General features: G+C 42.8%; 3 protein-coding genes across 8 annotated transcripts in view; 2 read left to right on the forward strand and 1 right to left on the reverse strand.

The window, feature by feature from the left end:
* Nucleotides 1-57: 57 nt before the first annotated feature.
* LOC124281321 lies at nt 58-27,977 on the forward strand. Of its 2 annotated transcripts, none has more exons than XM_046717347.1 (3): nt 58-185; nt 5,308-5,392; nt 26,497-27,977. In XM_046717347.1, the coding sequence occupies exons 2-3, from the start codon at nt 5,342-5,344 to the stop codon at nt 27,616-27,618; spliced, it is 1,173 nt and encodes a 390-aa protein (XP_046573303.1). In that variant the 5' UTR covers nt 58-185; nt 5,308-5,341; the 3' UTR covers nt 27,619-27,977. The 2 variants fall into 2 exon arrangements, with proteins under 2 accessions (XP_046573303.1, XP_046573304.1); XM_046717348.1 differs by lacking the exon at nt 58-185 and adding an exon at nt 1,327-1,398.
* On the reverse strand, nt 13,544-16,983 carry LOC124281323. Of its 5 annotated transcripts, XM_046717353.1 has the most exons (5): nt 16,759-16,983; nt 16,370-16,567; nt 15,863-16,145; nt 15,087-15,594; nt 13,544-14,811 (listed from the first exon to the last, which is right to left on the reverse strand). In XM_046717353.1, exons 3-5 carry the CDS (start codon nt 16,052-16,054, stop codon nt 14,762-14,764), a joined length of 750 nt encoding a protein of 249 aa, XP_046573309.1. In that variant the 5' UTR covers nt 16,055-16,145; nt 16,370-16,567; nt 16,759-16,983; the 3' UTR covers nt 13,544-14,761. The 5 variants fall into 5 exon arrangements, with proteins under 5 accessions (XP_046573309.1, XP_046573307.1, XP_046573306.1 ...); XM_046717351.1 differs by having other exon boundaries at nt 13,544-15,594; nt 16,507-16,567; XM_046717350.1 differs by having other exon boundaries at nt 13,544-15,594; nt 16,486-16,567.
* LOC124281326 (sodium- and chloride-dependent glycine transporter 1-like) overlaps nt 21,145-27,988 on the forward strand; it is a 182,996-nt gene continuing 176,152 nt past the window's right edge. Inside the window, exon 1 of the mRNA XM_046717356.1 lies at nt 21,145-21,209. The gene's annotated coding sequence lies outside the window, so the exon portion shown is untranslated. The remainder of the gene's footprint in view (nt 21,210-27,988) is intronic.

Below are 27,988 nucleotides of genomic sequence, written 5' to 3' on the forward strand. Positions count from 1 at the left end.
TTGGGTGTGCTACCCCTGCCATTCAAGACAATGGGCCAGATAAAGATCGCAACGCTGAACTAACGTCTGGCTTTCCGTATTGGTGTGCAACTAATATTTGTTTTAAACTACATCGATGAATTTAGAAATGTTCACAGCACAGTGTTCCCGGACTGCATTCCTGTGTTGGCTTTAGATGCATCCAGGTAAGTAAGGTAGTCATCTAATTCTTTATTTGAAAAAACTGTGAAGGCATATTACCTGTGAGTTCAGTGTATGGCGGAACCTTTAGAAGAGAAACGTGTTTCATATGAAATGAACGTGACCTTTGGAAGGGATTTACCAATTCTGATAGAAGGAATATAATCGCCAAATAATCGCTTATCGAAGATCAGCTCCGAAAATCTACTGACACCAGAAAACAACAAGAATCCACAATGAATTAAACATTTCCGTGTGTTTTATTACAGTATGTGGGTGAGCGATGCCCTAAAAATCGTCTAAGCAACAGTGGACATATGCTATATTTTGTTCATTATAAAAATATATTCATTGTCAAAGTATGCTGCTGTCAGGCACAGCAATGGAATTCTTTACTTGAGGTTGCGTCTATTCAGATGTCATGTTGTGTCATTTAAGAAATACAGTTCGCTCTACCACCATGTATAGTGTAATAAAACACACATACAGACACATACAGACACAGCGTAATTATTATTATTATTATTATTATTATTATTATCTATTTATATAGCGCCGAGTTCCAGCTAGGCTGCTCACAGTCGCTTTGTTTTTTCCACGATCATAGGATGTCAGTCTCAACGGCCCATCGTATTATCAATCTCAACTCCCTAGGTGAGCATACTACTCTTGCAGCCACTAGGCGCACCGAGTTAATGTGGCTTTCCCATCCTTACGGGGTACCAATTCACAGCTGGGTGGACTGGGAAACATAGTCACAGTACTTTGTCCAAGTTTACTGCACGTTGCTGTACCCGTAACTAGGTGTTTGCACGTATCCATGTTGCCACCATCTGGTCATATCTGGATATATATTCGTGGGTTCTTTTAAGTGCACAGGGTTGTGTACTGTACACTTGGGGTTGTGACAACACTAAAAGAGTCTGCACACAAAGTTGACTCCAAGGTTTCAAGTCATGACGCCGGTTGTTACTGATGTTATCTAGAACAACATGACATTCAGATTTAATACTCTAGTCAGTTGGAAGGTTACGTTAATCAAGGAAATGATCAATTATTGAAAATACGTCGCTGAAAGTATCAGTATTGATCTGTTTGGATCAACAACTGCACGACGATCAATATGGCAGCATGATCATTACCTCACTGAGAGTGACTTTAACTTCACAGAACGGTATTGTATTGCCGCACTGACCCTCGCCTACGAGACGAAGAAAGGTAAGATCTGGTGTGCATGTTGTAGTTGGCGCCGAATTTGACGTTGTATTGTTCTTTCGTTAACGCATACGATAAGTTGTAATGGATGAAGTAGACAAATGGGATTGTGCACTCGACGCAGACTTAATGGTTTTCTTTGTTTATATTAGAAACGCTTTGTGGATAAAACAAACGGTAAATGGGGTTTCGATTTACAAACACGCTGTTGCCGACAAGGTCATTTGAACAGAGCTATGGTATAGATGTTAACCTTCACATTTATATTACGCAAAGCCATAGAGCCAAGATTGGTCTTTCTTGGAAGAACATAGGTTTACATGGTAAGTCAGATCGAGATTGACCAAGCTGTACCAGGATCCGCTGACAGAAGGTTTCATTCCCGTATAACCGTCTTGTCAACACCACTGCCTTGATCCTTATAGTCCCGGGCTCATACATGCATGTGTATTGTGTATGTAAGGTTATTCTATTCTATTCTCAACCCTGTCTAAAGAGTCTAGCAGCTGTGTGAAAACATTGGTGTGGGTGTGTGAGTGTGTCTGTGAGAGAGAGAGTGTGTGCGTGTGTGTCTGTCTGTCTGTCTGTCTGTCTGTCTGTCTGTCTGTCTCTCTCCCTCTCTCCCTCTCTCCCTCCTTCCCTCCCTCCCTCCCTCTCTCCCTCTCTCCTCCCTCCCTCCCTCCCTCCCTCCCCTCCCCCTCTGCATGTGGTCAAAGATTGAAGTTGTGTATTGCATATTGTCATTAGCAGACACAGGCAGGCAGACACATAGGTGTCAATAAAACAGACATTGAGTTTTGTCTGTGACAGATTGCTTATCACAATCAACATATTTTTCTATGTTTCCATAAGACATGTATTAAACCATTTCAGTTTTCATGCTGGGGAATTTTTAACGAAGAAAACTTGGTTTGCAAATCTGCCAACCCCCACAAAGCAAGATGTGAAAACATGTACTCAGCAGCAAAAAAACCCGTCAGTACGAATTCAAAATTAGACAGGCACTGTAAACAAATCATTACAGAAATGGATATAATAAGCAGATCAAAACCATTTTTGTGTACAGTATCTTGACACATCAATGAATAACTCAGCACAATTCCAAGGCATTACGTGAACGTTTGCAGTCCATTCAGACTCTTGATTTCAGTATCTAGTGTGACCACCACGAGCGGCAATAACTGCAGCACAGCGTCTATGCATGGAGTGCACCAATCGATTGATGAAGGCCATTGGAACCTTAAACCACACTCTGAGAAAGGCCTGGCGCAATAAATCGGCTGTGTTCGGCCTTGGTATGACAATATTCAGTCTCCTCTGAAGTTCACCCCAAAGATGTTCAATTGTGTTTAAATCAGGACTAAGGGCTTGCCACTACATAATGTTGACACCGTTCTGCTGTAGGAAGTCCCGAGCAGCTCTGGCAGTATGGACCCGGCCGTTATCATGCTGGAAAATGTTGTTCCGGTGACGTGCGAAATGTGGTATGACGTGGGGTCTGAGAGCTTGGTCGATGTAGCGCTCCGCTGTGATGCCGCCTCCTCTCCCTGAACCAAGGTTCTGTAACACCACAGGACCCACTCTCTGGTTCAGGCCTATTCCACCCCATACCGTGATGCTTGCACCTCCCCATGAGTCTCTTTCCATAAGACTTTGCTTGACCAGATCGTCCTGTCCACATGTGATGTCCTTATCATAAGCGAAAGTGGGTTTGGGAGGATTGCTGCGTTCATGAGACAAAGCCAAGACAATCTCTACTGCATCAACGTTGCCAACATCACCAAATGTACTGAGACGTCTCGCCAGTTTATCAGAGGACGTTGGTGAAGTTCAAACCGAGCCTGCTACTGCTAAACAGCTTTGCATAACATCACATAAGAAGTTTGAGGCTGACATAGTACTACTTTGTCCTCTGATACTTTACGGATAGGATATGTTTGTTTGCGGTAAAAAAGCTGACAAAACATATCGTCTACGTGATAATATTGACACAGGTCTCAGGTTTCCAGTGACGGAAATGGACACAGTCCACATTGAAAGATTGTAAAATAATAGGATCGGTATTTGACTTCAATAAGAGCTGTAAAACATTCGCCCTCCCGGTTTAAGCCGCGCGAACCTAATCACTGCGCATGCGCTTTGGGCACAGCGCAGCACAGCTGTTGAAACCACTTTTCACCCCAGCGCTGGGGTGAAATTAGTGAATCGTTTGAACTCCGATTTCGCGCGTGTGTGTGTGTGTGTGTGTTTGGGTTAGTGTTTCGCGTTATTTTTCAACTTTATAAGTTGAATTTGCATTTTTGATAATTTGTTACTGTCCGAAAGGTATCAGAATCTGCAGAGTTGTGTTTTGCGTTGCATGGGACCTTTAAGAATGTTTTTACATCTTGCCGTATAAAAGAAATGAAAACTGTATGAAAGTGTCATTGATATACTCGATGTAGATTGCTTTGTCAACTTGTGGGAAAACGATGATGACATTATGATTACATTTCTCCTTGGTAGTTTTCCAGAATGTACTGCTGACATTGATTTCGATATCTGGTGCAAAATAATGTTCCTGGCTGTTGATTTTATTTATAAATGCAAACATCTATTTGTGTAATATCCTTTCTATCACCTGTACATTAAACCTGTCATAACCATTTAAATTGTACCTTTGTAAACTTCCCTTAAGGAGGAAATTAAGACTATCTATCTCTGTACATGACCTTTTTCAGGTATAAGTGTCTGTCTAGCTGGGACTTAAAAGGACCAGGCCTGCGCCTTTCGCCAGTAGAATGGGATGGGACATGTCCGTTTGTAATCGTTCATGCGCCATGTTTATGACCTTAGCTTTTTGGTTTATTAGAAATTTGCGAATAGAGCCATGGTTAAATAGAACGAGACAGTAGCTCCTGGCATTGGTGGAGCAGGCCTTCACGGTGGCGACATGAACACATGTTTTCACGTGCTGAAGATGAGACGATCTAATGAGCCAACCAATGTCAGACTGTTTTATATTATTATTCTTTGAAACTGAGTTTACCAGTTTACTTTTACTATTTACAAAGTATTAGTTTGATGCATGTTGTGATGTCTGGGATTGCCGAGACATGTGATGTGCACAGAACACTCAGGTATTCACCTCCATACATAGCACGTACTGACGGGGTGACTGGGTGACTTCTTGAGTGAGTGAGGGACGTCTTAAGTGAGTGGGTGCCTTCTTGAGTGAGTGGGTGACTTCTTGAGTGAGTGACTTCTTGAGTGAGTGAGTGAGTGACTTCTTGAGTGAGGTGGTGACTTCTTGAGTGACTGGGTGACTGTGTGACTTCGTGAGTGACTTCTTGAGTGAAGGTGACTTCTTGAGTGACTGGCTGACTTCTTGAGTGAGCGTTACTTCTTGAGTGACTAGATGACTTCATGAGTGAGTGACTTCTTGAGTGACTGGGTGACTGACTGGGTGACTTCTTGTGTGAGTGAGAGACTTCTTGGGTTAGTGAGCGAGTGACTGCTTTGGGTGACTTGGTGACTCTTGAGTGAGTCAGTGAGTGAGTGACTTCTTGAGTGAGCGAGTGACTTCGTGAGTGAGCGAGTGACTTCTTGAGTGAGTGGCTGAGACTTCTTGAGTGAGTGAGTGTGTAAGTAACTGAGTGAGTGACTGAGTGAGTGAGTATTCGATATATACTGGACAAAATAAGTGAGGGATATTGGTATTTTTATGATTGATATTTTATCAGTGTTTCAATGAATAAATAGATCATTATTCATAATTTCAAAATTCACGTATATCCCTAAGTATTTTTGTCCAGTATATAAGAGCAGAGATACTAGCATGATGTGTATGTGTGCGAGTCAGGACCATTGTCTCCACCCACTATAACAGCACTGCACATGCATCAAAATGATAAAACATGACGTATATTTCAGGTCTGTGATCGCCATACAACCAAGAACTGCCGCCATGGTACTGATTGCTGCTCAACTTTCCAGGCCGTTTCGTGGAAGATTGCCGGTGTGTATACAGCACCGTCACATCAGACGTCTTTTATTCACATATATCCAAGCTTTCCAGGCTGTAAAAAAACGAGTGAGTTAAATTTGAAGTCACATCGGCAGAATTTCAGCCATATCGTGACTATGAGTCTTGTATATTAAAAGTAAACTTAGACAAAATAAATATCTGTCAACGAAGGACAGAAAAATATCTAGCTTATTACAGATGTAAACTTAAGACTAGCATGCAATCATAAAACAATATTTTTACAGATCAACACAATATAGAATGGGCTTTAGATCGCCAACAACTGGAGTTAGATCACCATACTAGGGACCATGGGGACTTACAGTACTTTTGCTACATGCAGGGACGATAGCTGGATTTACACCACATCTTGAATGATATGGACTTACTGTACCCCATCAGAGGGAAAATATTTTGTACAGTACTTCAACCTTCAAGGGTACGGCTGTAAAAATAATACTCAGAGGGAACGCGAACGACGCAGCTGTCACAGTGCAGGATTCTCGAGTCATGCTTTCTCGCGTAATGCTTCCTCGTGGGTTTCACAACAGGCTTCTTCATAAGGTGGGGTAGCCTAGTGGTTAAAGCGTTCGCTCGCCACGCTGAAGACTCGGGTTCGATTCCCCACATGGGTACAATGTGTGAAGACCATTTCTGGTGTCCCCCGCCGTGATGTTGCTGGAATAGAGCTAAAAGCGGCATAAAACCATACTCACTCACTTACTCTTCATAAGGCTGACGACTGGTACGACTAAAATGCTGCCAACATATTATACACATGTACGGGGATGTTGCTGAAGAGTGAGTGAGTTTAGTTTTGCACTCAACAATATTCCAGCCATATGTCAATGCTGCTGAAGGGACAATCGTTTGGTGTAACAAGTCGCTGGAAAGCAACAAGACAGGAAATATGTACACCTTGATCGTACTTCAAAAGACTGACTGACTGATTGAGTTTGGTTTTACGCCGCTTTTAGCAATATTCCAGCAACACCACGGCGGGGGACACCAGAAAGGGCTTCACACATTGTACCCATGTGGGGATTCGAACCCGGGTCTTCGGCGTGACAAGCCAACGCTTGAACCACTAGGCTACCCCACCGCCCTAGTTCAAAAGAAAGTAGACAGACATGTTTGTATATTTCTAATTCAGTGGAGAGTTATACGGGTGTATTGGAACTTAGTTTTCAAAGCATTTTGATGTTTCTAATATCCGCCAATTTATACATCACCACCCAAGTACACTGTTGCTGTACAAATTGGGTTAAAATCAGGTCACGACATCAGGTGATGTCTTCTTAACCATTAGTTCCAGTGCAATCATTTCGTGCCCCGGAAGTTACTACCACCGATAATTTAGGTCAACATAAAACTACATCAGTTTCGTACTAAGCCAACATGTCCGGTTATACATGTAATTAAACAACCAATTTACGAGGCAAATACTTGGTTTAGGCGGCAATACTCCATACGCACAGACCCAAAATCTGCAGGAAAGGTTTAGGAACAACCGCAAATGTAAGGCAAACGGTCAGTAGCAATGAACCTCAACTACACACAGGTCTTCTTAGATGGGACTTTTTTTTATTACAATACTTACTCCTAATATCATGAGTTCTTTTCAATTTGCCCATACTAGCCAAACTTACAAAATACACGAAATTTGTTACCCCGAAACCGGGAAACAAACGTAAAGATTTTCCCAGCCATATGGTTCTAGCGCTGCGCTGGGGGCAACACACCACTCGTCCGTGGCGGGTGACGTCACGCTCTAGATGACGTCACGATCTCTATAAGTACGAGCGCTAACCATGCAACTTCCTCTTTTCAATTTTGGCTGCTACGGAGCACACCCCTGGTATAGTACCCTAGCAGCCCAGTTTGCTCTATTGGTCAAAGAATCATAATGTCACGTACTTCTTTGAAATGTTTTGGTGTGGAAGCTCGATGGTGCGGGATTAATCTGAAGGCAGATGATCCGCACCCCTTATGTTTGGCATGCCGCCACTGCTCTCGGTCGTCGCCTTGTGCTGTGTGCAAGGATTGGACACCGGAGCAGTGGACCCAGTTGGAGAGGCGCGTTCGAAAGGCGTCGCGGAAACGGGAGCTTCGTTCCAAGCGACTTTCCGAACGCCGTCTCTCCAACGGGAGCTCTTCTTCGTCGGCGACGGACCACCGGTCTTTCTCCGACATGGTGGCGGGTGTAGGGGCCCTCAGGGCCACCTCCCCGCTGCCCGGGACCTCCGGATTCGTCCCGGACGTCACTGACGTCCCAGACTTACCTGTGTCTGACATCACCCTTGGGGTTGAGGTCGGCCCGAGTTCCCAGGTGCCGGCTTCATCAGACCCCCTGGGTCTGGAGTCGACGGCCCAGATAGTTCCCGAACGTCACTGGGGGACCGACGGGATTGGGGTCGGTTTATCCCAACGGGACACCGAGCCTTCAGCCTCGTGGGCCGACCTGGCTACGGGTCAGGTCCCGGCCAACCCTGCGGTGGGTGCAGGCCAGGGTATGGCTGTCCAGGGTCCCGGCCAGGACACTCCTGCTCCCGCAGAGATGTGGCAGGCCATCCAGAGGCAAAGTTTGCTTCTGGAGCAGGTTCTGTCTTCTCTACGGGGTCCCCCTATTCAAGGGGGGCAGCAGAATGTGCCTAGTGGGGTAGCGACCGCTGGAAGCTGCCCCCAGGCCCTTTCAGCTCCAAGGGACCCACCCCAGACCTTTGCTCGGGTTGTTAGGCGAGACACGGGTGCGACGACCGTGCAGGCCCCGACAGTCCCGCTAGGTTTGTCCCAAGGGGACGGGCAGCGTCCCATGGACGTGGACTCAGACCCGGATGACTCCTCGTCCGTGGACTCGAGCATCCTGTACGAGGAGGAGTCTCACCCTAGGGTGGGACCCTCCTCTACCGTCCAGGGCAGTCGGGAAGGACCCACTGGGCCTAACCTGGCTGTCCTAGGGGTCCATCCACCCCTCGGAGGTGGGGGAGGGAAGCGCAGTGGAGGATTATTCTTTCACCAAATCCATCCTCTCCCTGAAGGATTTCTTCCGGTCAGTGCGACCGGACGGCAAATCCTTCGGGAACTTGGACCTCCCACGGCAGGAGGCGTCTCAGGTGAGTAGGGGAACACGTGCGCCTACGTCCTCCCTCTCCCTACCCTTCTCTAGGGACTTGGATGAGGTATGGACGGAGCTGAATGACCTGATCCGAGGATCGGGAAATTCAGACCTGCCGGAGGACGGTAGATCCATGAAGAAGGGTAAAGTGCCCACCCGTAAATCCCCTCGTATTTACGGGCCGGGCACATACTCTTGCTTTGCGCCGGATGGGTCGGAGCCGTTCTCCCTGGCAGCTCCCCCCCCAAGCCCCCTGAGTTCCTCTCACGTTTTCCCGCGGCGAACCCAGCAAAATTGCTTATAGCTTCGGAAAACCCGAGGAGCTGGGAGGAGATGTGCCGCCACTTTTCGGGGTGATTTCACATCTCTTCTGGCTTCTCGGTGGGACCTTCCTGGCCCTGCTTAAGGACTCGGGGCTGACACACCTCCCTTGCAAGCGTGGATGACATCGGCTCTGACTGCGTTGTCACATCTGTCACGCTTGCAAGGGCGCCTCATAGCGAGACACGTCCTTGGCTGCTTGCTCTTACTATGAGCAGACAAGGGCGCAGTTTAGGTGTGCCCCCACTGAGAGCTGGCAACTATTCGGCGCGGGTCTCCCTGCCCGAATGCAGCAGCTGGCGGATAGGCGGAAGGACGATGCGCTGTACACCCGTCAGCCTCCGTCTCTTTCCGTGGGGAAGTTAACTGTACCTCCTCCCCAATCTGCCACCTGCTCCGGTCCGACTGGTGCCAAACGACACCGACCGAATCGGAAAAGGGGGATGAAGCAATCCTCCAACAGAGCTACAAAGGGAGGCGAGTCAAGTTCGGCAGGGAAGGCCACAGGTCGTTCCTGACTCCTTCACCCAAAGAGACAGGTCGTCGGAGCTCAACAGGGAACCTCCGATACCGGTGTCCACTCGGGACCCGGTACCCAGTCAGGCCTCCGTATCAGGGGCAGAATTCTCTATAGCTGGCACGTTGTCACACTTCCTACCAGCATGGGAAGAGGAGACGCTCGACTCTTGGGTACATTCCGTACTAAGGGTCGGATACTGCATTCAGTTTCACAGTGTACCGTACCCGCTGCTAACATGCCACCCTCCTCTGTCTGCCCTCCCCAAGGACAAAAATCAATTGTCGTCGTTGCGTCAAATGATAAGGGAGTTTCTCGGAAAAAGGGGCGATCGTTCCCCTCCCGAATCCCGAGCCGGGACTTTACTCCCGACTGTTCCTGAAACGGAGACTGGAGGCCAGTGTTAGGCCTGTCTCACCTGAACAAGTACAAGCTAGTAGAGACGTTCAAACTGGAAACTCTCACTTCCATAAGAACCTCTCTAAATCAAGGCGACTTGGCTATTTCAATAGACTTAAAAGATGCCTATCTTCACATTCCTATTCACAAAACGTCGAGAAAATACCTCAGGTTTGTGTTCGAGGATCGCATGTATGAGTTCCATGCTCTTCCGTTCGGTCTAGCCTCAGCTCCCTACGTATTTACCCGAGTCATGAAAGCAGGGGTAGCAAGGCTCCACTGCTTGGGTCTCCGGTTTCATGCTTACCTGGACGATTCCCTGAGTCCTGCCAGGTCGAATCTCCTCTGTGCTTCACAGAGTCAGCAGATTCAGGAACTATTTGTGAAACTAGGGTTTGTAATAAATTTCGAGATATCGGAACTAGTCCCTTCTCAGGAATTTACTTTTCTCGGGGTGAAATTTGACCTAGCGGAAGCCACTGTGTCTCCCGCCGATCACCGTCTGAACGCCTTTGTCACGCTAGCACACAAGTTGTGCAAGAAGACTTTCACCACGCCGAGAGAGATTTCACTCTCTCCTAGGTCAGATGGAATCATTTTAAAAAATTCTACCCTTGTCGAAACTGGCAAAAAGAGAGCTACTGCTGATGCTAGCCTCCAAGTGGGACCATCTGAGCTCGGACACACCCGTTCCCCTCGGGACGTGATTCAACTCGTCCATAAGTCAATGGTTAGCGCGAGACTTCCTGTCTCAGACCATGCCATTACACCCACCGACACCGTCGCAGTCGCTGTTCACTGTGGCCTGCGAGACGGGCTGGGGGGCTCATCTGGGCACCCTACAGGCCGACGGTCAGTTGGAACTGCACCTTCACAATCTCCACATCAATGTCCTGGAGATGGAAGCGGTCAATCGGGCAGTGGAGGTGTTCAAACCCCACTTGGCGAACAAAGTGACTCTCCTTCGTACCGACAACACAACGGTTGCCGCATACATAAACAAGGATGGGGGGGGACACACTGTCCTGGTCTCTGTCAGAGAACACTCATAGTTCTCAACAAAATGAGAGAGCTGAAGGGTCACTTAATAGCTCAACACATTCAGGGAAAGATAAATGTACTGGCCGACGCCCTGAGCAGAAGGGGCATGGTGGTTCAGACAGAATGGACACTACACCATTCGGTGGTGAAAGGGATATTCTCTGCTTGGGAGACTCCCCATGTGGATCTGTTTGCCACACGGTTGAATCACAGACTCCCCCTGTTTGTGTCCCCGGTTCCGAACCCCCTAGCATGGGCACACGGTGTTCTCACGTTAGATTGGACGGGTCTGGTCGCCTATGCCTTTCCTCCACCCCCGCCATAATGGATCGGGTGATAAGGAAAGCACGAAAGGAAAGTTCAGATCTCACTCTCATAGCTCCGAGATGGCTGGCTCAACCGTGGTTTCCCACGCTGCTCGAGCTCCTAGTGGCCAAACCGATAGCGCTTCCACGCCGGGTCAATCTCAGTCGAGGATATGCAACGAGAACCCGGCAGTGTTAGACCTACACGCCTGGAAACTGTCAAAGACTCCCTCCAGACGCGAGGTTTTTCTAAAGCATTTGCCGAACGCGTCACTCAGTCCAGGCGCTCGTCAACTGAGAGACTATATCAGCCACACTGGCAGTGCTTGGTGGATTGGACGAGGTCACAACAGGTGGATACCTTACGTCCAATGGTGAAAGACTTAGCCGAGTTTCTAAATCACCTACAGGTGAATTCACACCTTAAAGCTCGCACTATTAAGTCCTACCGCTCTGCTATTTGTACCAAAATACGCCAAAGCTGGGGTCCTGACTTCTCGGGGGATCCAGTCCTGAGAGATCTAATGACGTCAATGGCTGCGTCCGCGGTGTCGAGACAGTTGACTCCCGAATGGAATGTAGTCTTAGTCCTCGAAGCTTTGAAGAAAGCCCCGTTCGAGCCAATGGAGACGGCAGAGTTATGGCTTGTTTCTTACAAAACAGCCTTCCTCACGGCTTTGGCTACAGCGTGTCGCCATAGTGAGTTATACGCTGTTGATTTCAAAAATTTACGTTGGCAGGATGACTTAGTAAGCTTACAAACTCTTCCAGAGTTCAGGGCTAAGACTCAGAAACCACATGAGTGTTTAGCTCCGATTACAATCCCTTCTCTCTCCAATACCTTGGAGAAAGAGGATTCGAATCGCTTACTTTGTCCTGTACGCGCCCTTAAGTGGTATATCCACAGGGTTAAACCCCTACGGACTACACAGAGAAGGTTGTTTATTCCCTACACAACGGAAGGTAGAGAAATTGCAGCAGCCTCCTTCTCTAAGTGGATTACGAGCATTGTCAGGGTAGCCTATGATCAGGCAGGTAAATCCGACCTGCTGACCTCTAGTAGTGTGAAATCACACGAATTAAGGGGCTATCTCGGCCTCACTAGCATTTGCCTCCTCAGTCTCTTTAGATGCTATTATGAGGGCGGCTTACTGGAGACAACCTTCCACTTTTGCGAGATTTTATATCAGAAACGTTGCTACACAGCGAAACCAGTGTAAACGTCTTCCCCTCGCAGTAGCACAGAATCTATCGACCTGTTAATGACGATGTCCATATTTCGGTGAGTTTGGAATATTTATCCTCCTGCAATAGTGAGTATATTGCGCTGTAGTTGCAGAGTTAGTGTGTTTATAGTAATGTTATATGGGCTGCTTTTATGGGTACCAATAACATTGTGCTCCTTAGTGCCATAAATGTCATTTTCCCTTAACGGGGATTGGAGAAGAAGACTTCTGTATACCCTTCACGGGGTGGAAGTCATGGTAACGGCCAGACCGACCATCTTGAAGATTTACAAGGGCAAAGGTGAGTAAATTTTCTTTCTCTATTTATTGTGCACTGAAGTTCCCTATGTTCTAGGGGAGGCAACTCCTACCAGGTCGGGACTGACCCGCCCCCCGCGTGGGTGGCAATGTCAAGGCCGGGTCGACCTGACCTAGGTCGGCATGACCGCAGGGATTTTCCTTCACTTTACAATGCCTCTCCTTTATCGGCGACTTGTCAGGAGGAGGCTCGGTTCCCGCCGTCCGCTATGACAAAGTCTCATGATATTAGGAGAAAGTATTGTAATAAAAAGGGGGAATTCCATAGTAATTCCTGTTTTTATGAAATACTTACGAGTAATATCATAATTCCCACCCTTTCCCCACATTGGGAAACTTATTTTCCGAGTGTTGAGCTAGGAGTGGTAGGGTTACAGGTTATGGTTTAGACATTGAGGAAGTTGCATGGTTAGCGCTCGTATTTATAGAGATCGTGACGTCATCTGGAGCGTGACGAGTGGTGTGTTGCCCCGAGGGCAGTGCTAGAACCATATGGCTGTAACGGGGTAACAAATTTCGTGTATTTTGTAATTTTGGCTAGTATGGGCAAATTGAAAAGAACTCATGATATTACTCGTAAGTATTTCATAAAAACAGGAATTACTATGGAATTCCCCCTTTCAGTAGTGTATACGCCATCGAGTTGAAAGTGACGCGAAGCTCAATATTTTGAATGAAGCGTTGTTGTGATTATGTATTGGAAACTGACAACTGCACTTCGAGTTTTGATGATTATCCACCTGCGTAAACAACACGGATGTACATTTCCTGAGAAATTCTATTTGACAAGAGGAAGGGCATAGATTGCTTACTGTCGTCGTGCGGATTTTTGTGAACCCCTCCACGCTCGGTCATCTGTGTTCGTTACACTTTTCAAAGAAGTGCTATGAAAGTACACCGGGGAGGAGAGGTCGTCCTCGGGTCTTGACCCTTACAGAAGAGTTGCTTCTCACATTAGCCAGGCTCAGACGAGGATTTGACTCTGAAGTTTTAGCCTATCTATTTCAAATTGACAACTCTTCTGTCAGTAGAATTTTCACCACTTGGATTTCTTTTATGTACCACGAACTTCAATTCCTAGTATCTTGGCCAACTCGGTATCAAGTAAATTCATGCTTACCTAAGTGCTTCAAATGTTTTCCTAAGACCAGAGTAATTATTGACTGCACAGAATGTTTCATTCAAAAACCAAGTCTAGCTTCATCTCAGAGAGTCACATGGTCCCAATACAAGCACCACAACACTGTAAAATCATTGGTTGCTATATCCCCCTCTGGTACATTTGTTTTTTCTCTCAAATCTGTATACAGGTTCAATATCAGACAGGAAGATTGTTCAGCAGTCTGGTTTCCTAGACAAACTTGAGTACGGAGATGACATCATGGCCGACCGAGGGTTTTTAATACGTGATTTACTTACTAAAAGAATGTGCACTCTCAATATACCACCATTTTCTATGGGTAAGCAGTTGAAATCAAAAGCAGAAGCAAAGAAAAGGAGAATTGCCAGTTCACGCATTCACGTTGAACGTGCCATAGGAAGGCTTAAGAAGTTTCAAATCGTTCAAAGAGTTATCCCACTCAGATTTAAGAGCATTTTGGATCAAATGCAATTTGTATGTGCAGCACTGTGCAACCTCGACAAGAAACTTGTGAAGTAATATTAACAAGCACTAAAAGACACAGATCCCCCACCAGTAACATTTTAGCAGATTATGTTTATGTAAAACTGCATCATTTTTTTCTCTGTTTTTTTCTTCATGTTTTTTATTCCCAGAATTATGTTTACATACTTTACCTCAGTAGTACAGTACAGTACAGGTAGCTTCATAGAACACAAGCACAGTGTTTCCTTGATCACATTGTCAAATATCCTGCTGTTCCCAAATATGTAACATGGTCAAACTAAGCATGTATATGTAGTGTTACATGTTTACAGACTTTACCTCAGTAGTACAGTACAGTACAGTACAGTACAGGTAGCTTCATAGTACACAAGTACAGTGTTTCATTGATCACATTTGTCAAATATCACGCATCATCTTATGTCAAAGTAATGTAAGCTGTGTAAACAGATACTGTAAGACTTGTTTCTTATAGAACAGGTTCAGATTGTTAATCATCTGGCTAAAAAATGTTTCATCAAATTCAGTTTTGACCACAGCCTTGGTTAGTCAAAATCACCAATTCACCACACTTCAAACCATACAGACCAAGCTGGCCCTGAATCTGATGATAATATGGACAGTCTTTGGTCATCACCCACTCCTCACTGTTATCAACCTGGTGACAATGTTTCATCTTGGCAACCTCTTTAGGATGTTTACTCCTCGGTGAGTATGGACACTTTATTTCCAGTACTCTGTCAGCATGGCATTTACATGTAATAACACCATCAACACTGCATCCTAAAGCAGGATATGATGAGTTTATGAACAGTCCATGTTCATGAACCTTTAGAGACTTGTGGCAGGAGCGTACAAGTCGAGTATACATGTGTCGAGCAACTGGCTCCTTCTTTCTTCCCCACATAAGTGGTTCACAATTATCTTTAGCTTCACTTCTGTCCTCACACATGATAGATTTCAGGAATGACATAGACGGTTGTGAATTATATTCAGCATATGAACATGCTTGTTTGAAGTTGGAAGCAGTTAACCTTCCAGCTCTTTGTTCAAACCATGTATCGTTAATAGACTGCCCAACAGTGCATATAGCAATATCCTTGCATTCCTGTTCAGAGTAAGTGAGTTTACTGTAAAAGTCATCACAGATAGTTTCAAGTTCATCCAATGACTCACAGTTAACTAATTTATCCTTGTTATCTGATGCATAACACTGTGCTTTTGATGGAATGGATAAATCTGTGATGGACTTCTGATCACTGGTCTTCATAGATATGAGATCTTCTGGACAGAGAAGTATATCTAGAGCCTGAACATCTGGGGATAACTGAAACAGGGGAAATCAATCAAACCATAAGTCACTGTGTACATTAGACTACATTACTAGTCAGTGTATAAAATGAGCTAGAAACGTAGCCAACCCAAACTTTTACCAAGTAACAGGGTGTCTATTTCCCACACTGTTGTAATGTAAGTGACACCTAAATGTAACTTTGATCAATCAATTTGTCTAATATTTTGTGACATATCATGTTATGTATTATTTCTTAATAAGATTAAATGAAGAATACATTAACTCTGAATTATGAACACACCTTGCTCAGTTGTAGACCAAAGTCTCGCTTCTGTTCTTGTGTATATGGCATACGGTCTTCAGGGGCCCGGGGATCATATGAGTCGACATCTGGTGACACATTGTTGACGACAGGAGTTGTGCCATATCTTGCCTTGAGGACAGTCAGATTCTTGACAGGGACGGCTGCATCATGTAAACGAGGTCGCTTCATCCACTGATTGGCTCCATCGGTTCAAGATGTTGGCTCAACATTCTCTATAGCATATAATGCTGCTCCAATGTGACGGCATGCTCCATCTGATCTATAAAATACATCATGATTTGTTTGCTAAAAAATATAATATATTTAAACATACAAGTCATTTTTATTCAAATTTTATCCATCATACCTGATAATAATTATTTTATTTCAACCATTTTTTATAGTTTGTCTCAAAAGCTTCCAGACAATATTGTTTTGGCCTATATCAAGATATAGGCCTAAATCCATTCTCATCATTACTGAATGTAATATTCAAATACTTACCCCACAATACATTGACTGTAGGCCATTTTCACTTCTCCCTCAACCTTGTCCATGACAACAAAAAGCTGGTAACAGCTTTGATTAAGGTAGGTCCTATCCCTCTGGGTAGGTTTGACCTTAGCCCTGAAGAGGCAGACCTGGCTATCATCTGTAAGGTTGTTTATTTCCAGCAGTTCTACATGGCCATCATAGAACAGCCTGAAAGTAAAATGTAAATTGATTAATCACACAATCACATTACCCAAAAATTTCTATGAAAAACAATCATTATTATAATGGATGATACATTAACAATTATTTACATATTTTAAGTAAATATAATGTCGTTTACAAAAGGCAAAATTAGTCATGACAGGAGAAATATATTGATAGTGATCTATAATTCGTACCTGTAATCCTCAAATGACTTATAGCTCTTCAATTTTTTTCCATCGTAGTCACATCTCGAACAGAGAAGATAATTGAAAATATCAATCAGTCCAAAAGATGGCATGTGGGAAAAATCTTGATTGTAACCCTCTGCTGTGAATGGGTCTGTCACTGTGGATGGAACACCATGTTTACGAAGCTTGTCGGTTACATCGTCGTGCGCGTGCATCAAGTCGGGATCTTCAGTTAAACTTAAAGGTCACATGCAACGTAAAACACAACTTTGCAGATTCTGAGACCTTTCGGTATGGACATACCTAAACAAATCGTCAAAAATGCAAATTCAACTTATAAAGTTGAAAAATAACACGATGAAAAAAACCGCGCGAAATCGGAGTTCAAACGATTCACTAATTTCCCCCCGACTTTCCGGGGGAAAACTGGTTTCAACAGCTTGGCTGCGCTCATAGCACGTGCGCAATGAAATAGGTTCGCGCAGCTTGGAAGCGGGTTGTCCGGTGAATACTCGGTGAAGGCTTTGGTGTGAGCTATTTTTCTAATGTTTTGTTGATATCTCACAGGCGCGAGCTTTTTATATGTTATGACAGTAAATTAACTGTTTATATAATTTCATTTGTCTATTTCACCACACGTTCTTCTTACCGAGTCACTTTCTCAGTTCGATACTTAAAAGCAATGTCATTATTTAGCGTTGACACAATTTCTACCTGTGATATAGATATGTCGCTGTCACAGACAAAACTCAATGTCTTGTTTTATTGACACCTGTGTGTCTGCCTGCCTGTCTGCTAATGACAATATTCAATACACAGCTGCTATCACTGACCACATGCAATTTGAACTTAACACCAATCAGGCTATACACCATAAACAAAATGCATTGATTTAAGGCCCGAGTTCGGTCTCTGTCACATTATGTAACTACACAGACATGCAGGTGTGATACTTGAACACATGACATGTTATGATGTCTGTTGATTGCAAAATGTTATACACAAAAAATGAGCATGTATTTACAAAACCCAACATCTCTATATATACACACACAATGAGCCGTGTGGGAACCTGCAAATGAACCAGCCGTTACACTTGAGTGCACACCCACCCGCTTTGACTGGGTTCGGTATCCCGGCTGTTTCGTTTCTTGGGAAGTAAACCCAACTACACAATATTGCACTTTCGATTTGCGATTGTACGCTTAAAATTTTGTTTATATGTTTTTTCATAACCAGCAATGTATATTATATGTCATGAATAAATGATAATTGTGTTTTAATTATGTTTGAGTTTTTTGGTTGCATGTGACCTTTAAAGGTAACATGGATTAGTTAATAGCGCATTGCCGGGAGACCCACATTCACACGATCACTCAACCATACCCATTGCCGGTTGAGCCAAACCATTTTAAACTCTTGTTTTCTTAAAAGTGGCTTTCCCGGGCTGTAACTATCAGCACACCCCTTTAAAGGTCACATGCAACCAAAAAATCAAACATAATTAAAACACAATTATCACTTATTCATGACATATAATATACAATGCTGGTTACGAAAAAATATAAACAAAATTATAAGCGTACAATCGCAAATCGAAAGTGCAAAATTGTGTAGTTGGGTTTACTTCCCAAGAAACGAAGCAGCCGGGATACCGAACCCAGTCAGAGCGGGTGGGTGTGCACTCAAGTGTAACGGCTGGTTCATTTGCAGATGCCTTCATGGCTAATTGTGTGTGTGTATGTATAGAGATGTTGGGTTTTGTAAATACATGCTCATTTTTTGTGTATAACATTTTGCAACCAACAGACATCATAACATGTCATGTGTTCAAGTATCACACCTGCATGTCTGTGTAATTACATAATGTGACAGAGACCGAACTCGGGCCATAAATCAATGCATTTTGTTTATGGTGTATAGCCTGATTGGTGTTAAGTTCAAATTGCATGTGGTCAGTGATAGCAGCTGTGTATTGAATATTGTCATTAGCAGACAGGCAGGCAGACACACAGGTGTCAATAAAACAAGACATTGAGTTTTGTCTGTGACAGCGACATATCTATATCACAGGTAGAAATTGTGTCAACGCTAAATAATGACATTGCTTTTAAGTATCGAACTGAGAAAGTGTCTCGGTAAGAAGAACGTGTGGTGAAATAGACAAATGAAATTATATAAACAGTTAATTTACTGTCATAACATATAAAAAGCTCGCGCCTGTGAAATATCAACAAAACATTAGAAAAATAGCTCACACCAAAGCCTTCACCGAGTATTCACCCGACAACCCGCTTCCAAGCTGCGCGAACCTATTTACTTGCGCACGTGCTATGAGCGCAGCCAAGCTTTTGAAACCCGTTTTCTCCAGAAAAGTCTGGGGAAAATTAGTGAAACGTTTGAACTCCGATTTCGCGCGGGTTTTTTCATCGCGTTATTTTTCAACTTTATAAGTTGAATTTGCATTTTTGACGATTTGTTTAGGTATGTCCATACCGAAAGGTATCAGAATCTGCAAAGTTGTGTTTTACGTTGCATGTGACCTTTAAGCATTTTGCAGCATTAGCTAACTGTAATAACCCTTCTCTATTGTAACCAGTGACTGAAATTCCCCTTTTGCTTAGATATTTCTGTATTTGTGCAACTGTCATACAAGCAAACGATCGGCTGTCATCCATGTTTGTTTACCTTGGATGTCCGGTCAAAAGGGAGGTAACTCTAGATCGATCATTTTGGCAGAAGGTCTATTTGGAGTGACTATATACCTATCCGTGAAACAATTAAGTAATGAAACAATATGCGAGAGCTTTCAATACAACTGATAGCTCATGACAGGTAATTAATGACAGATGGTCGGATTGGGGTGTGCTGATAGTTACAGCCCGGGAAAGCCACTTTTAAGAAAACAAGAGTTTAAAATGGTTTGGCTCAACCGGCAATGGGTATGGTTGAGTGATCGTGTGAATGTGGGTCTCCCGGCAATGCGCTATTAACTAACCCATGTTACCGTAAATAATGCAGATATTTTAATATCGCTCTAAGTTAGTCGAATCAAGTCAAAATGAGTTGAAATTTGTGTCATGATGCTTATAAACATACACTCATTCATTTACAACCTTACAGTACATTTGCTTCCTGCATGGACCCTAGCTTGATAACGATCAAGTGACTCCTGGAAAAAACTGTATTTAATTTTGCAGGGTATATTATTCAGCAAAATACCAATAGTTTTGTGTATGATAAATCAACTTTTAAGTTTCATATCAACAGACAGAGTGTGAAGCCGATTTCTGTAGTCCCCCCGCCGTGATATTGCTGGAATATTCCCAAAGACAGCGTAAAACCCAGTTCACTCACTCACTTATACAAACAGATGCAAAATCATCAGTAGCGGCATGTAGATCTTTCTTACTTCTTGTCTTAAAAGTATTGTATCATTAGCATATAATGTTGGACAACACTCTGAATGTATATATCAATCATCAGGTACCATACAGAATTCATATTCAGTCCTTCGCAAAAGTTTAGGTAAATTTCTTGGTCTATCACAAATACGCGAAATAGTTATGGCGAGAGATTTACTTCCTGTATGATCCCAATTTTTCATGGGAAATAGTGAATCATTAACTCCGCCTTATATTAGATTTTCCGCCTTAGTAAAGATTGAATGTAAGTTTGCCGGCTGATGCCGCTGTAGGTCTCAGGATCTGTGTTGTCACCTTTGTTCTTACAGGGGGTGCAGATAATGCCTTGTAACCACAATGAAACAGACATCAACTTTTACATTATAGGTGACCTTGATGATCTCGAAAATAATCTTGACAATTGTCTGTGGATGGTAATATTCCACTTTCCGTAGGTCTTTCCGATTTTAATGGAGAATACATTATTGCCAAATCATGGAATCTTATATATTTGATTATCTGCATTTTAGCATCATACTATTCATTTAAATGTCGTATTGTCTTGTTAGTAATCGCCCTATAAATATTACAAATTCAACATAAACACATCTCCAGCCAGATTCAAGCTGTTAGCAGATTGAACGTCAAGTTTAGTGTAAATTCAAACAGTATATCAGTCTTCTCCACACGAATTTTCCTATAACATTGCGAGAACTGGAGTGAGTGAGTGAGTATGGGTTAACGCCGCTTTTAGCAATATTCCAGCAATATCACGGCGGGGGGGCACCAGAAATGGGCTTAACGCATTGTACTTATGTGGGGAATCGAACCCGGGTCTTCGGCGTGACGAGCCAACGCTTTAACCACTAGGCTACCCCATCGCCCGCGAGAACTGGAGCCTTTGTTGAGTCACTTGACGACGCCAAGGTATACACGTTTTGAATAATTACACAGGGAAATATGTAGGTGGCTTTTGACAGGGTGACAAAGAACTTATGTCAGTGAACAGACACACTTCAGCGAAGGAAGACCTACACTTGTTTGGAAGTTTAGGTGGGTTGTCGGTCATTACATACTTCTTTCATAAGATGGTTATTTCAATGTGGGAACTAGCAACAAATTTCTTATTACAGGTTATCCGCGGTGGCGAAATTACGTTTAGCCATTAATGTGGATACGTTTAAAGGCGAGAATTTATGGATGTTACGTTTTGAGAACATGACGTTTCGGAGTATATTCTAACTCCTTTATCGGGTGAATGAAAAAACATGAAACAGTCCAGGTATACATATGTTATCACGCGAGTGTGTTTTGAGATGGTTACTATCCTGCATTATGAATAAGCACTGTATTTAGTAATACTTAGTAAATAATTATTCCTAATTCCTTTCCTAATTCTTTTAGCCTTGGCTCGCTAAATACTTAGGCAGGATATTAACCATCACAAAACACACACGCGTGATAACCTATTTATCATTATTATGTCATTCTTACTTTATAATTTAAAATAATGTTATTTAGTTGCCACAAATCATGAAACTAAACTTCCTGGAATGTGCACAGATATCTATGATGTCACAAATATGTGCGTAGTAATATGTTACATCACAAGCTAGGTAACACAATTTTCTACTGATCACTCAAATGACACCGTTAGGTCATCTAGTTCCCAATAAGGTTTTATGTTAAAGCACGTATTGTTGTCAACAAATGTTAGCTTACGTTTGTAAAATATCACCAAACTCGTGTGGAAATTCACAAACCTCCAGTTAACCTTGTGAACAAGAAATACACATATACGTATATGATCCCAACGGACACCGACAATATCCTGCTATCCATTATATGATAAATTGTAATCTGTGTTAGCTTCCATGTAATCGTGCTATTCACCTACTGGGTTATCTATGCCTGGATTAATTCTGAATTAATGCCTGTATAAATTAATGAGTGAGTTAAAGGTCACATGCAACCAAAAAATCAAACATAATTAAAACACAATTATAACTTATTCATGACATATAATATACATTGCTGGTTATGAAAAAATATCTAAACAAAATTATAAGCGTACAATCGCAAATCAAAGGTGCAATATTGTGTATTTGGGTTTACTTCCCAAGAAACGAAGCAGCCGGGATACCGAACCCAGTCAGAGCGGGTGGGTGTGCACTCAAGTGTAACGGCTGGTTCATTTGCCGATGCCCTCACGGCTCATTGTGTGTGTATACATAGAGATGTTGGGTTTTGTAAATACATGCTCATTTTTTATGTATAACATTTTACAATCAACAGACATCATAACATGTCATGTGTTCAAGTATCACGCCTGCATGTCTGTGTAATTACATAATGTGACAGAGACCGAACTCGGGCCTTAAATCAATGCATTTTGTTTATGGTGTATAGCCTGATTGGTGTTAAGTTCAAATTGCATGTGGTCAGTGATAGCCAATGTGTATTGAATATTGTCATTAGCAGACAGGCAGGCAGAAACACAGGTGTCAATAAAACAAGACATTGAGTTTTGTCTGTGACAACGACATATCTATATCACAGGTAGAAATTCTGTCAACGCTAAATAATGACATTGCTTTTAAGTATCGAACTGAGAAAGTGACTCTGTAAGAAGAACGTGTGGTGAAATAGACAAATGAAATTATATAAACAGTTTATTTACTGTCATAACATATAAAAAGTTCGCGCCTGTGAGATATCAACAAAACATTTGAAAAATAGCTCACACCAAAGCCTTCACCGAGTATTCACCGGACAACCCGCTTCCAAGCTGCGCGAACCTATTTCACTGCGCACGTGCTATGAGCAGGGCCCAGCTGTTGAAACCAGTTTTTCCCCGAAAAGTCGGGGGAAAATTAGTGAAATGTTTGAACTCCGATTTCGCGCGGTTTTTTTCATCGCGTTATTTTTCAACTGTATAAGTTGAATTTGCATTTTTGACGATTTGTTTCGGTAAGTCCATACCGAAAGGTATCAGAATCTGCAAATTTGTGTTTTACGTTGCATGTGACCTTTAAGATTCTAGGTCACATCGGCCATATTTCAGCCATATCGTGACTAAATCAAGTTATAGATTTATAATAATTAAAAGTAAATTATAAACACATGGCAACGAAGGACAGTAAAACAACTAGACTATCACATATAAATTTAAAACTAGTAATTAAACTCTCGATTAGAGGTGCAGTCCTATTTTCTAAAATGATCATAAGCTCGCTAGTCTGTGCGTAACGCTACTCTCATCACAAAAGGTTTCTCTAAATGATATGATGCACATCCAAAGATAATCAGATGACGTGATCAAGTGTGCATCAAATATTGTTCATGCTACATAGTTAGTTGAAAACGGTCGCGTCACGGTGGAAAGTATGTTATAATCTCTCAGCAGTTAACAAAGGCGATAAAAGCTTTTTATGAGCATAATAGACATCTACCAGACTGCACGCTTTCAATCTCTTAGGAATGAATCAAAACAAACAAAGATGGCACGAGTGCTCAACCAAAGTCGAGGTCACCTAGCCCCACAGGTGGGACACGCAACAAATAAGTACGAGGACACTTGGTAAAACTCAAAAAGGGGAATTGCATGGGGCAACATATGTTTGTAACTGGCACGTTAAATCTGGAAATGCCATCATCACGTTTCAGTCTGCCAATAGCGTTGTTACGTTGAGCGTTGGGTAATCTTGGTATTGTTTCACGCTTCAGTTTTAGCAAACGACTGCTTTCGTTGAGTCGAGAACCCCTGAGTTCTATAGCCAATGTTCAAATCCCAATACATGCACAACACAAACATCCCGTGCTTCATGACTTTTGCTGCGTTTGTGCGACATGTTTTTAACCTTTGACGTTGTCTCCGTTGTCCTTGTGTGACCTAACCTCAGGCGAAATATGGATACGAATAGTCAAAGCTTAAACTTTATAAGGATGTTATATATCGGACATTCCTTTCGACATCCCAAACAAACACAGAGGCCGAAATGTCAACTTGGGACTGAGACCGAGAGAGTTGCATTCCGGACGCGACGTTGGTTGCAGGTGAGTTTTAAGATGTAGTTGTTTTTGAGCAACATAAACACTCCAGTACTAGCTGGCTGTATAAAGAAATAGTTGATGGAAAAGTACGTCATAATTTGCGCTTTTGTCCTATTATATATTTTCACAGCCACTGTTACTGTTACCCAGTAGGGCCAAGTCATCTATTTCCCGAGACGGAATGTTGAGTGTTTTGTGGTGTGAGTGTGTGTGGAGGGATTGGGATGGGGGTGGGCATGGACAAATGAGAACTTGCAACATATGAGTGCGGTGGTGAGAGAGAGCACATAATTGTTATTAGAACATAATCAAAAATAAGTCATATCAGATAATTATCCACCAGGGACTGGTCCCCTACCATGTTAAAATGGTATGTGAATTGTGTGTGTGTGCGTGTGCGTGTGTGTGTGCGCGCGCGTGTGTTTGGGCATGATTAAAATGTTGAATCTCACTCTTTCTCTCTTTAAGGCAATGTAAAATTAAATAAAATGAAAATGACTGCTCAGCACTGGCACAAAACTTAGGTATCTATGGACCCCTTGTAAAAACATCATGGCAGCTGTATATATAGGTAACTTTTAACCGACTTTCAAAAATGGGAAATCAGGGAAATATGTTCATTCAGATAATGTACTTCTTTGTGGGTTTTGTTTTTGGCAAATGTAAAAATGCTTCTTTATTGCTATTTTTAGGGTGTACATGGCAACATTTCACATCAATGAAAACAACCTAAATACCCTAGAAGTGACAAAGACTGGGGAACCCAACTGGGCAATCAGCTACCCCTAAGCCTAAACCAAGAGGCCAAGCCAGTGAACAAGAAACAAACACATGGCAAATATAATTCAGACAATCAATAATCTCTCGTTGAACTGGTGCACTCCAGTTTGAAAAAAACACACTGTTCCTATTACTGCATGTTTTTCCCATACTAATGAGTCAACACTAAGTCTTGTTTGCAAAGACACTGGTTTTTAATCATCATATGTATTTTCCCTCTCAGCATTTGTTAAGACAAAAGTACTTACTTTTTAGTGCAGATTTCAAAGAAAATTATTATTATGGTTGCCAAAACAAAATATACTGAAATTGTGTTACAAAATGTCTCTAATTCAATGTGAAATTTATTCACAGAGTTTGTGGAATTCCTACTCAGGGCCATTCTCGAGAGAAGAAACATGTTTCCTTCCTACAGCCTTGCAGGTCACAACAGCCTATTTTTCCTGGATATTCTGCCAGACACTTTCATTTATAATTATAGTCCGTTTGGCTCAAAAGCGGACCGATGAATTGCAATCTAACTCGAAAACTAATAAACAGAAAATACTCAATGAAACACTGATCACAATCAAAACGTCAGACCAACTCTGTGAGTTTTTTTGCAGAATTTATGTCCTAAAAATAAAAACGTTGTTTAATAAACTATCATTAAAATATTGAGACAATTCACTATTTGTTACGAGGGAGGAGTGCCGAGAAAGGAACAGCCAGGTGTTCGGGAAGGGTGGAGACGGCACAGCACAGGTTGATGAATCAATAACTTTGTCGGTACTTGTGCACGTGCTTCTCTTACACCTGGCTGTCCCTTTCAAGACATTGATTGAACATTGCCGTTATCATGACTGCAAATTTTACCGTGACCGCGGAAAAATTAATTCAGTATCTAATCAGTTTTCCATGAACATTATATAGGCAAGTGACTTGCATACCAGTCTGCAGTAGGTCTATTCAAAACAGTCGGGATTGGGATCGTCCCACGGCTGTACATGTTGTCAACTGGTGTAATCGTCGTCAATATAACCTGTCGGTCTTGCCGCTAGAAATACTTTAAAATTGAAAATGTTGCATGTCTGTGATATTATCTGTATCTAGTATGTCATCCAAATCCAGGTTTGACTTCGTGTATCGATTTATTTGCTAAACTAGAAGCAGACCTCAGTAAGCGAACAGGCTCGGTACCACTGTATTTTCCGTGTGTTGATGTAGCGACTCTCGGGTATGACGTCACGCGACCACGTGACCAGCTACCTCATTATCTGGCGTAATCGCGAAATGCTTTCGAGGGAGGTGCGTTTTAGATTCCTAATACAAGCTGTATAATGAAATATTACCGTTTTTAACTGTATTTTGTGAATATTATATATACCCAGGGATTCATTAAGAGCGAAAATAAACAATGTGAAGTGACCTTTTTAAAAATCCTTTAAACCAAAAGAAATTGATACAGTAGTTGCTTCAATATGTTGGTGACCCCCATGTACTGACTCCAAACTGCTTCCTGTTGCAGACGTTCCTGAAATTGCTGCTGCTGACTGTGTTGGTGTCAGCGGCTCTGTTCGTCTCCTTCATTCCCAGCCTGCACTTGCCATATGGAGCATCCATCGGGCTGCGACAACACAGACACCATCACCTTCACCACGTGGACAGCAGCCATGCCTTCTTCGTTCCACATTCCTACGGTAAATGGAGCCAGTACATTGTGTACAAATGTGATGGATCATTTGCTTGTGGTGGGTGGGCAGACAGACAGAAAGGCATCGTTGCTGCGTATATCATATCGGTGATGACACAGCGCAAGTTCAAGGTCATACTTACGATTCCGTGCGATGTACGCACGTATCTACTTCCGGTCAAAGAAGACTGGCGTGTCCATGGCAACGAGCTTCAAGGAAAACCTTCCACTGATGTCATCAAACTTGACTCCGAAGGCATTAATTTTTGCAATCGCCTGGGAAAGGAAAGGTTGGAGGATATTTTTAAATCTAATGTTACTTATATCAACATTAACATTGAATGTGTAAAGTTTCTATTGCGGAATCCCTTGTACTCACATCAACTTGACTGGGCGAAAGGAAAGTCAGTTGGCGAGATATACAGACTGGTTTGGAACAGTTTATTTAAACTGAATCAGAAGACAGGCAATCATTTACGAACTTTCAGGTCTCAAATATCAAGGTCGAAGACTCTGGTCTGTTCACAGATTCGGGTTGGATATAGTCCCACGATTCCAGAAGACAGAGTAATTAATACGTTGGAAAATGTGGAAGCTGTTTGGAACTTCCTCAAGAAATATAACGACAGCGATAGATATCATATTTTCTTGACAACTGATTCCGAACAGGTCAGAGACATAGGGAGATTAAAATTCCCGGATGTGAACCTTGAACTAAAGGGTCACATCGTTCATGTTGACAGAACACGTGGAGATCATGTGTGCGATGGCCTTGAGAAGACTTTGCTTGACCAGATCGTCCTGTCCACATGTGATGTCCTTATCATAAGCGAAAGTGGGTTTGGGAGGATTGCTGCGTTCATGAGACAAAGCCAAGACAATCTCTACTGCATCAACGTTGCCAACATCACCAAATGTACTGAGACGTCTCGCCAGTTTATCAGAGGACCTTGGTGAAGTTCAAACCGAGCCTGCTACTGCTAAACAGCTTTGCATAGCATCACATAAGAAGTTTGAGGCTGACATGGTACTACTTTGTCCTCTGATACTTTAAGGATAGGATATGTTTGTTTGCGGTAAAAAAGCTGACAAAACATATCGCCTACGTGATAATATTGACACAGGTCTCATATTTGATCGAGTGACAGAAATGGACACAGTCCACATTGAAAGATTGTAAGATAATAGGATCGGTAATTGACTGCAATAAGAGCTGTAAAACATTCACTGCATATACAGTCCGTTTGATTTCATTTGAGACCGATGAATTGCTCACTAACACAAAATCAAATAATTGCAACAAAACCAAACCTTGCACAGTCACATG

The sequence above is a fragment of the Haliotis rubra genome, unplaced genomic scaffold (assembly GCF_003918875.1).
Source record: "Haliotis rubra isolate DU_JTF1 unplaced genomic scaffold, ASM391887v1 Scf282, whole genome shotgun sequence".
In the NCBI taxonomy this organism is placed as follows: domain Eukaryota; kingdom Metazoa; phylum Mollusca; class Gastropoda; order Lepetellida; family Haliotidae; genus Haliotis; species Haliotis rubra.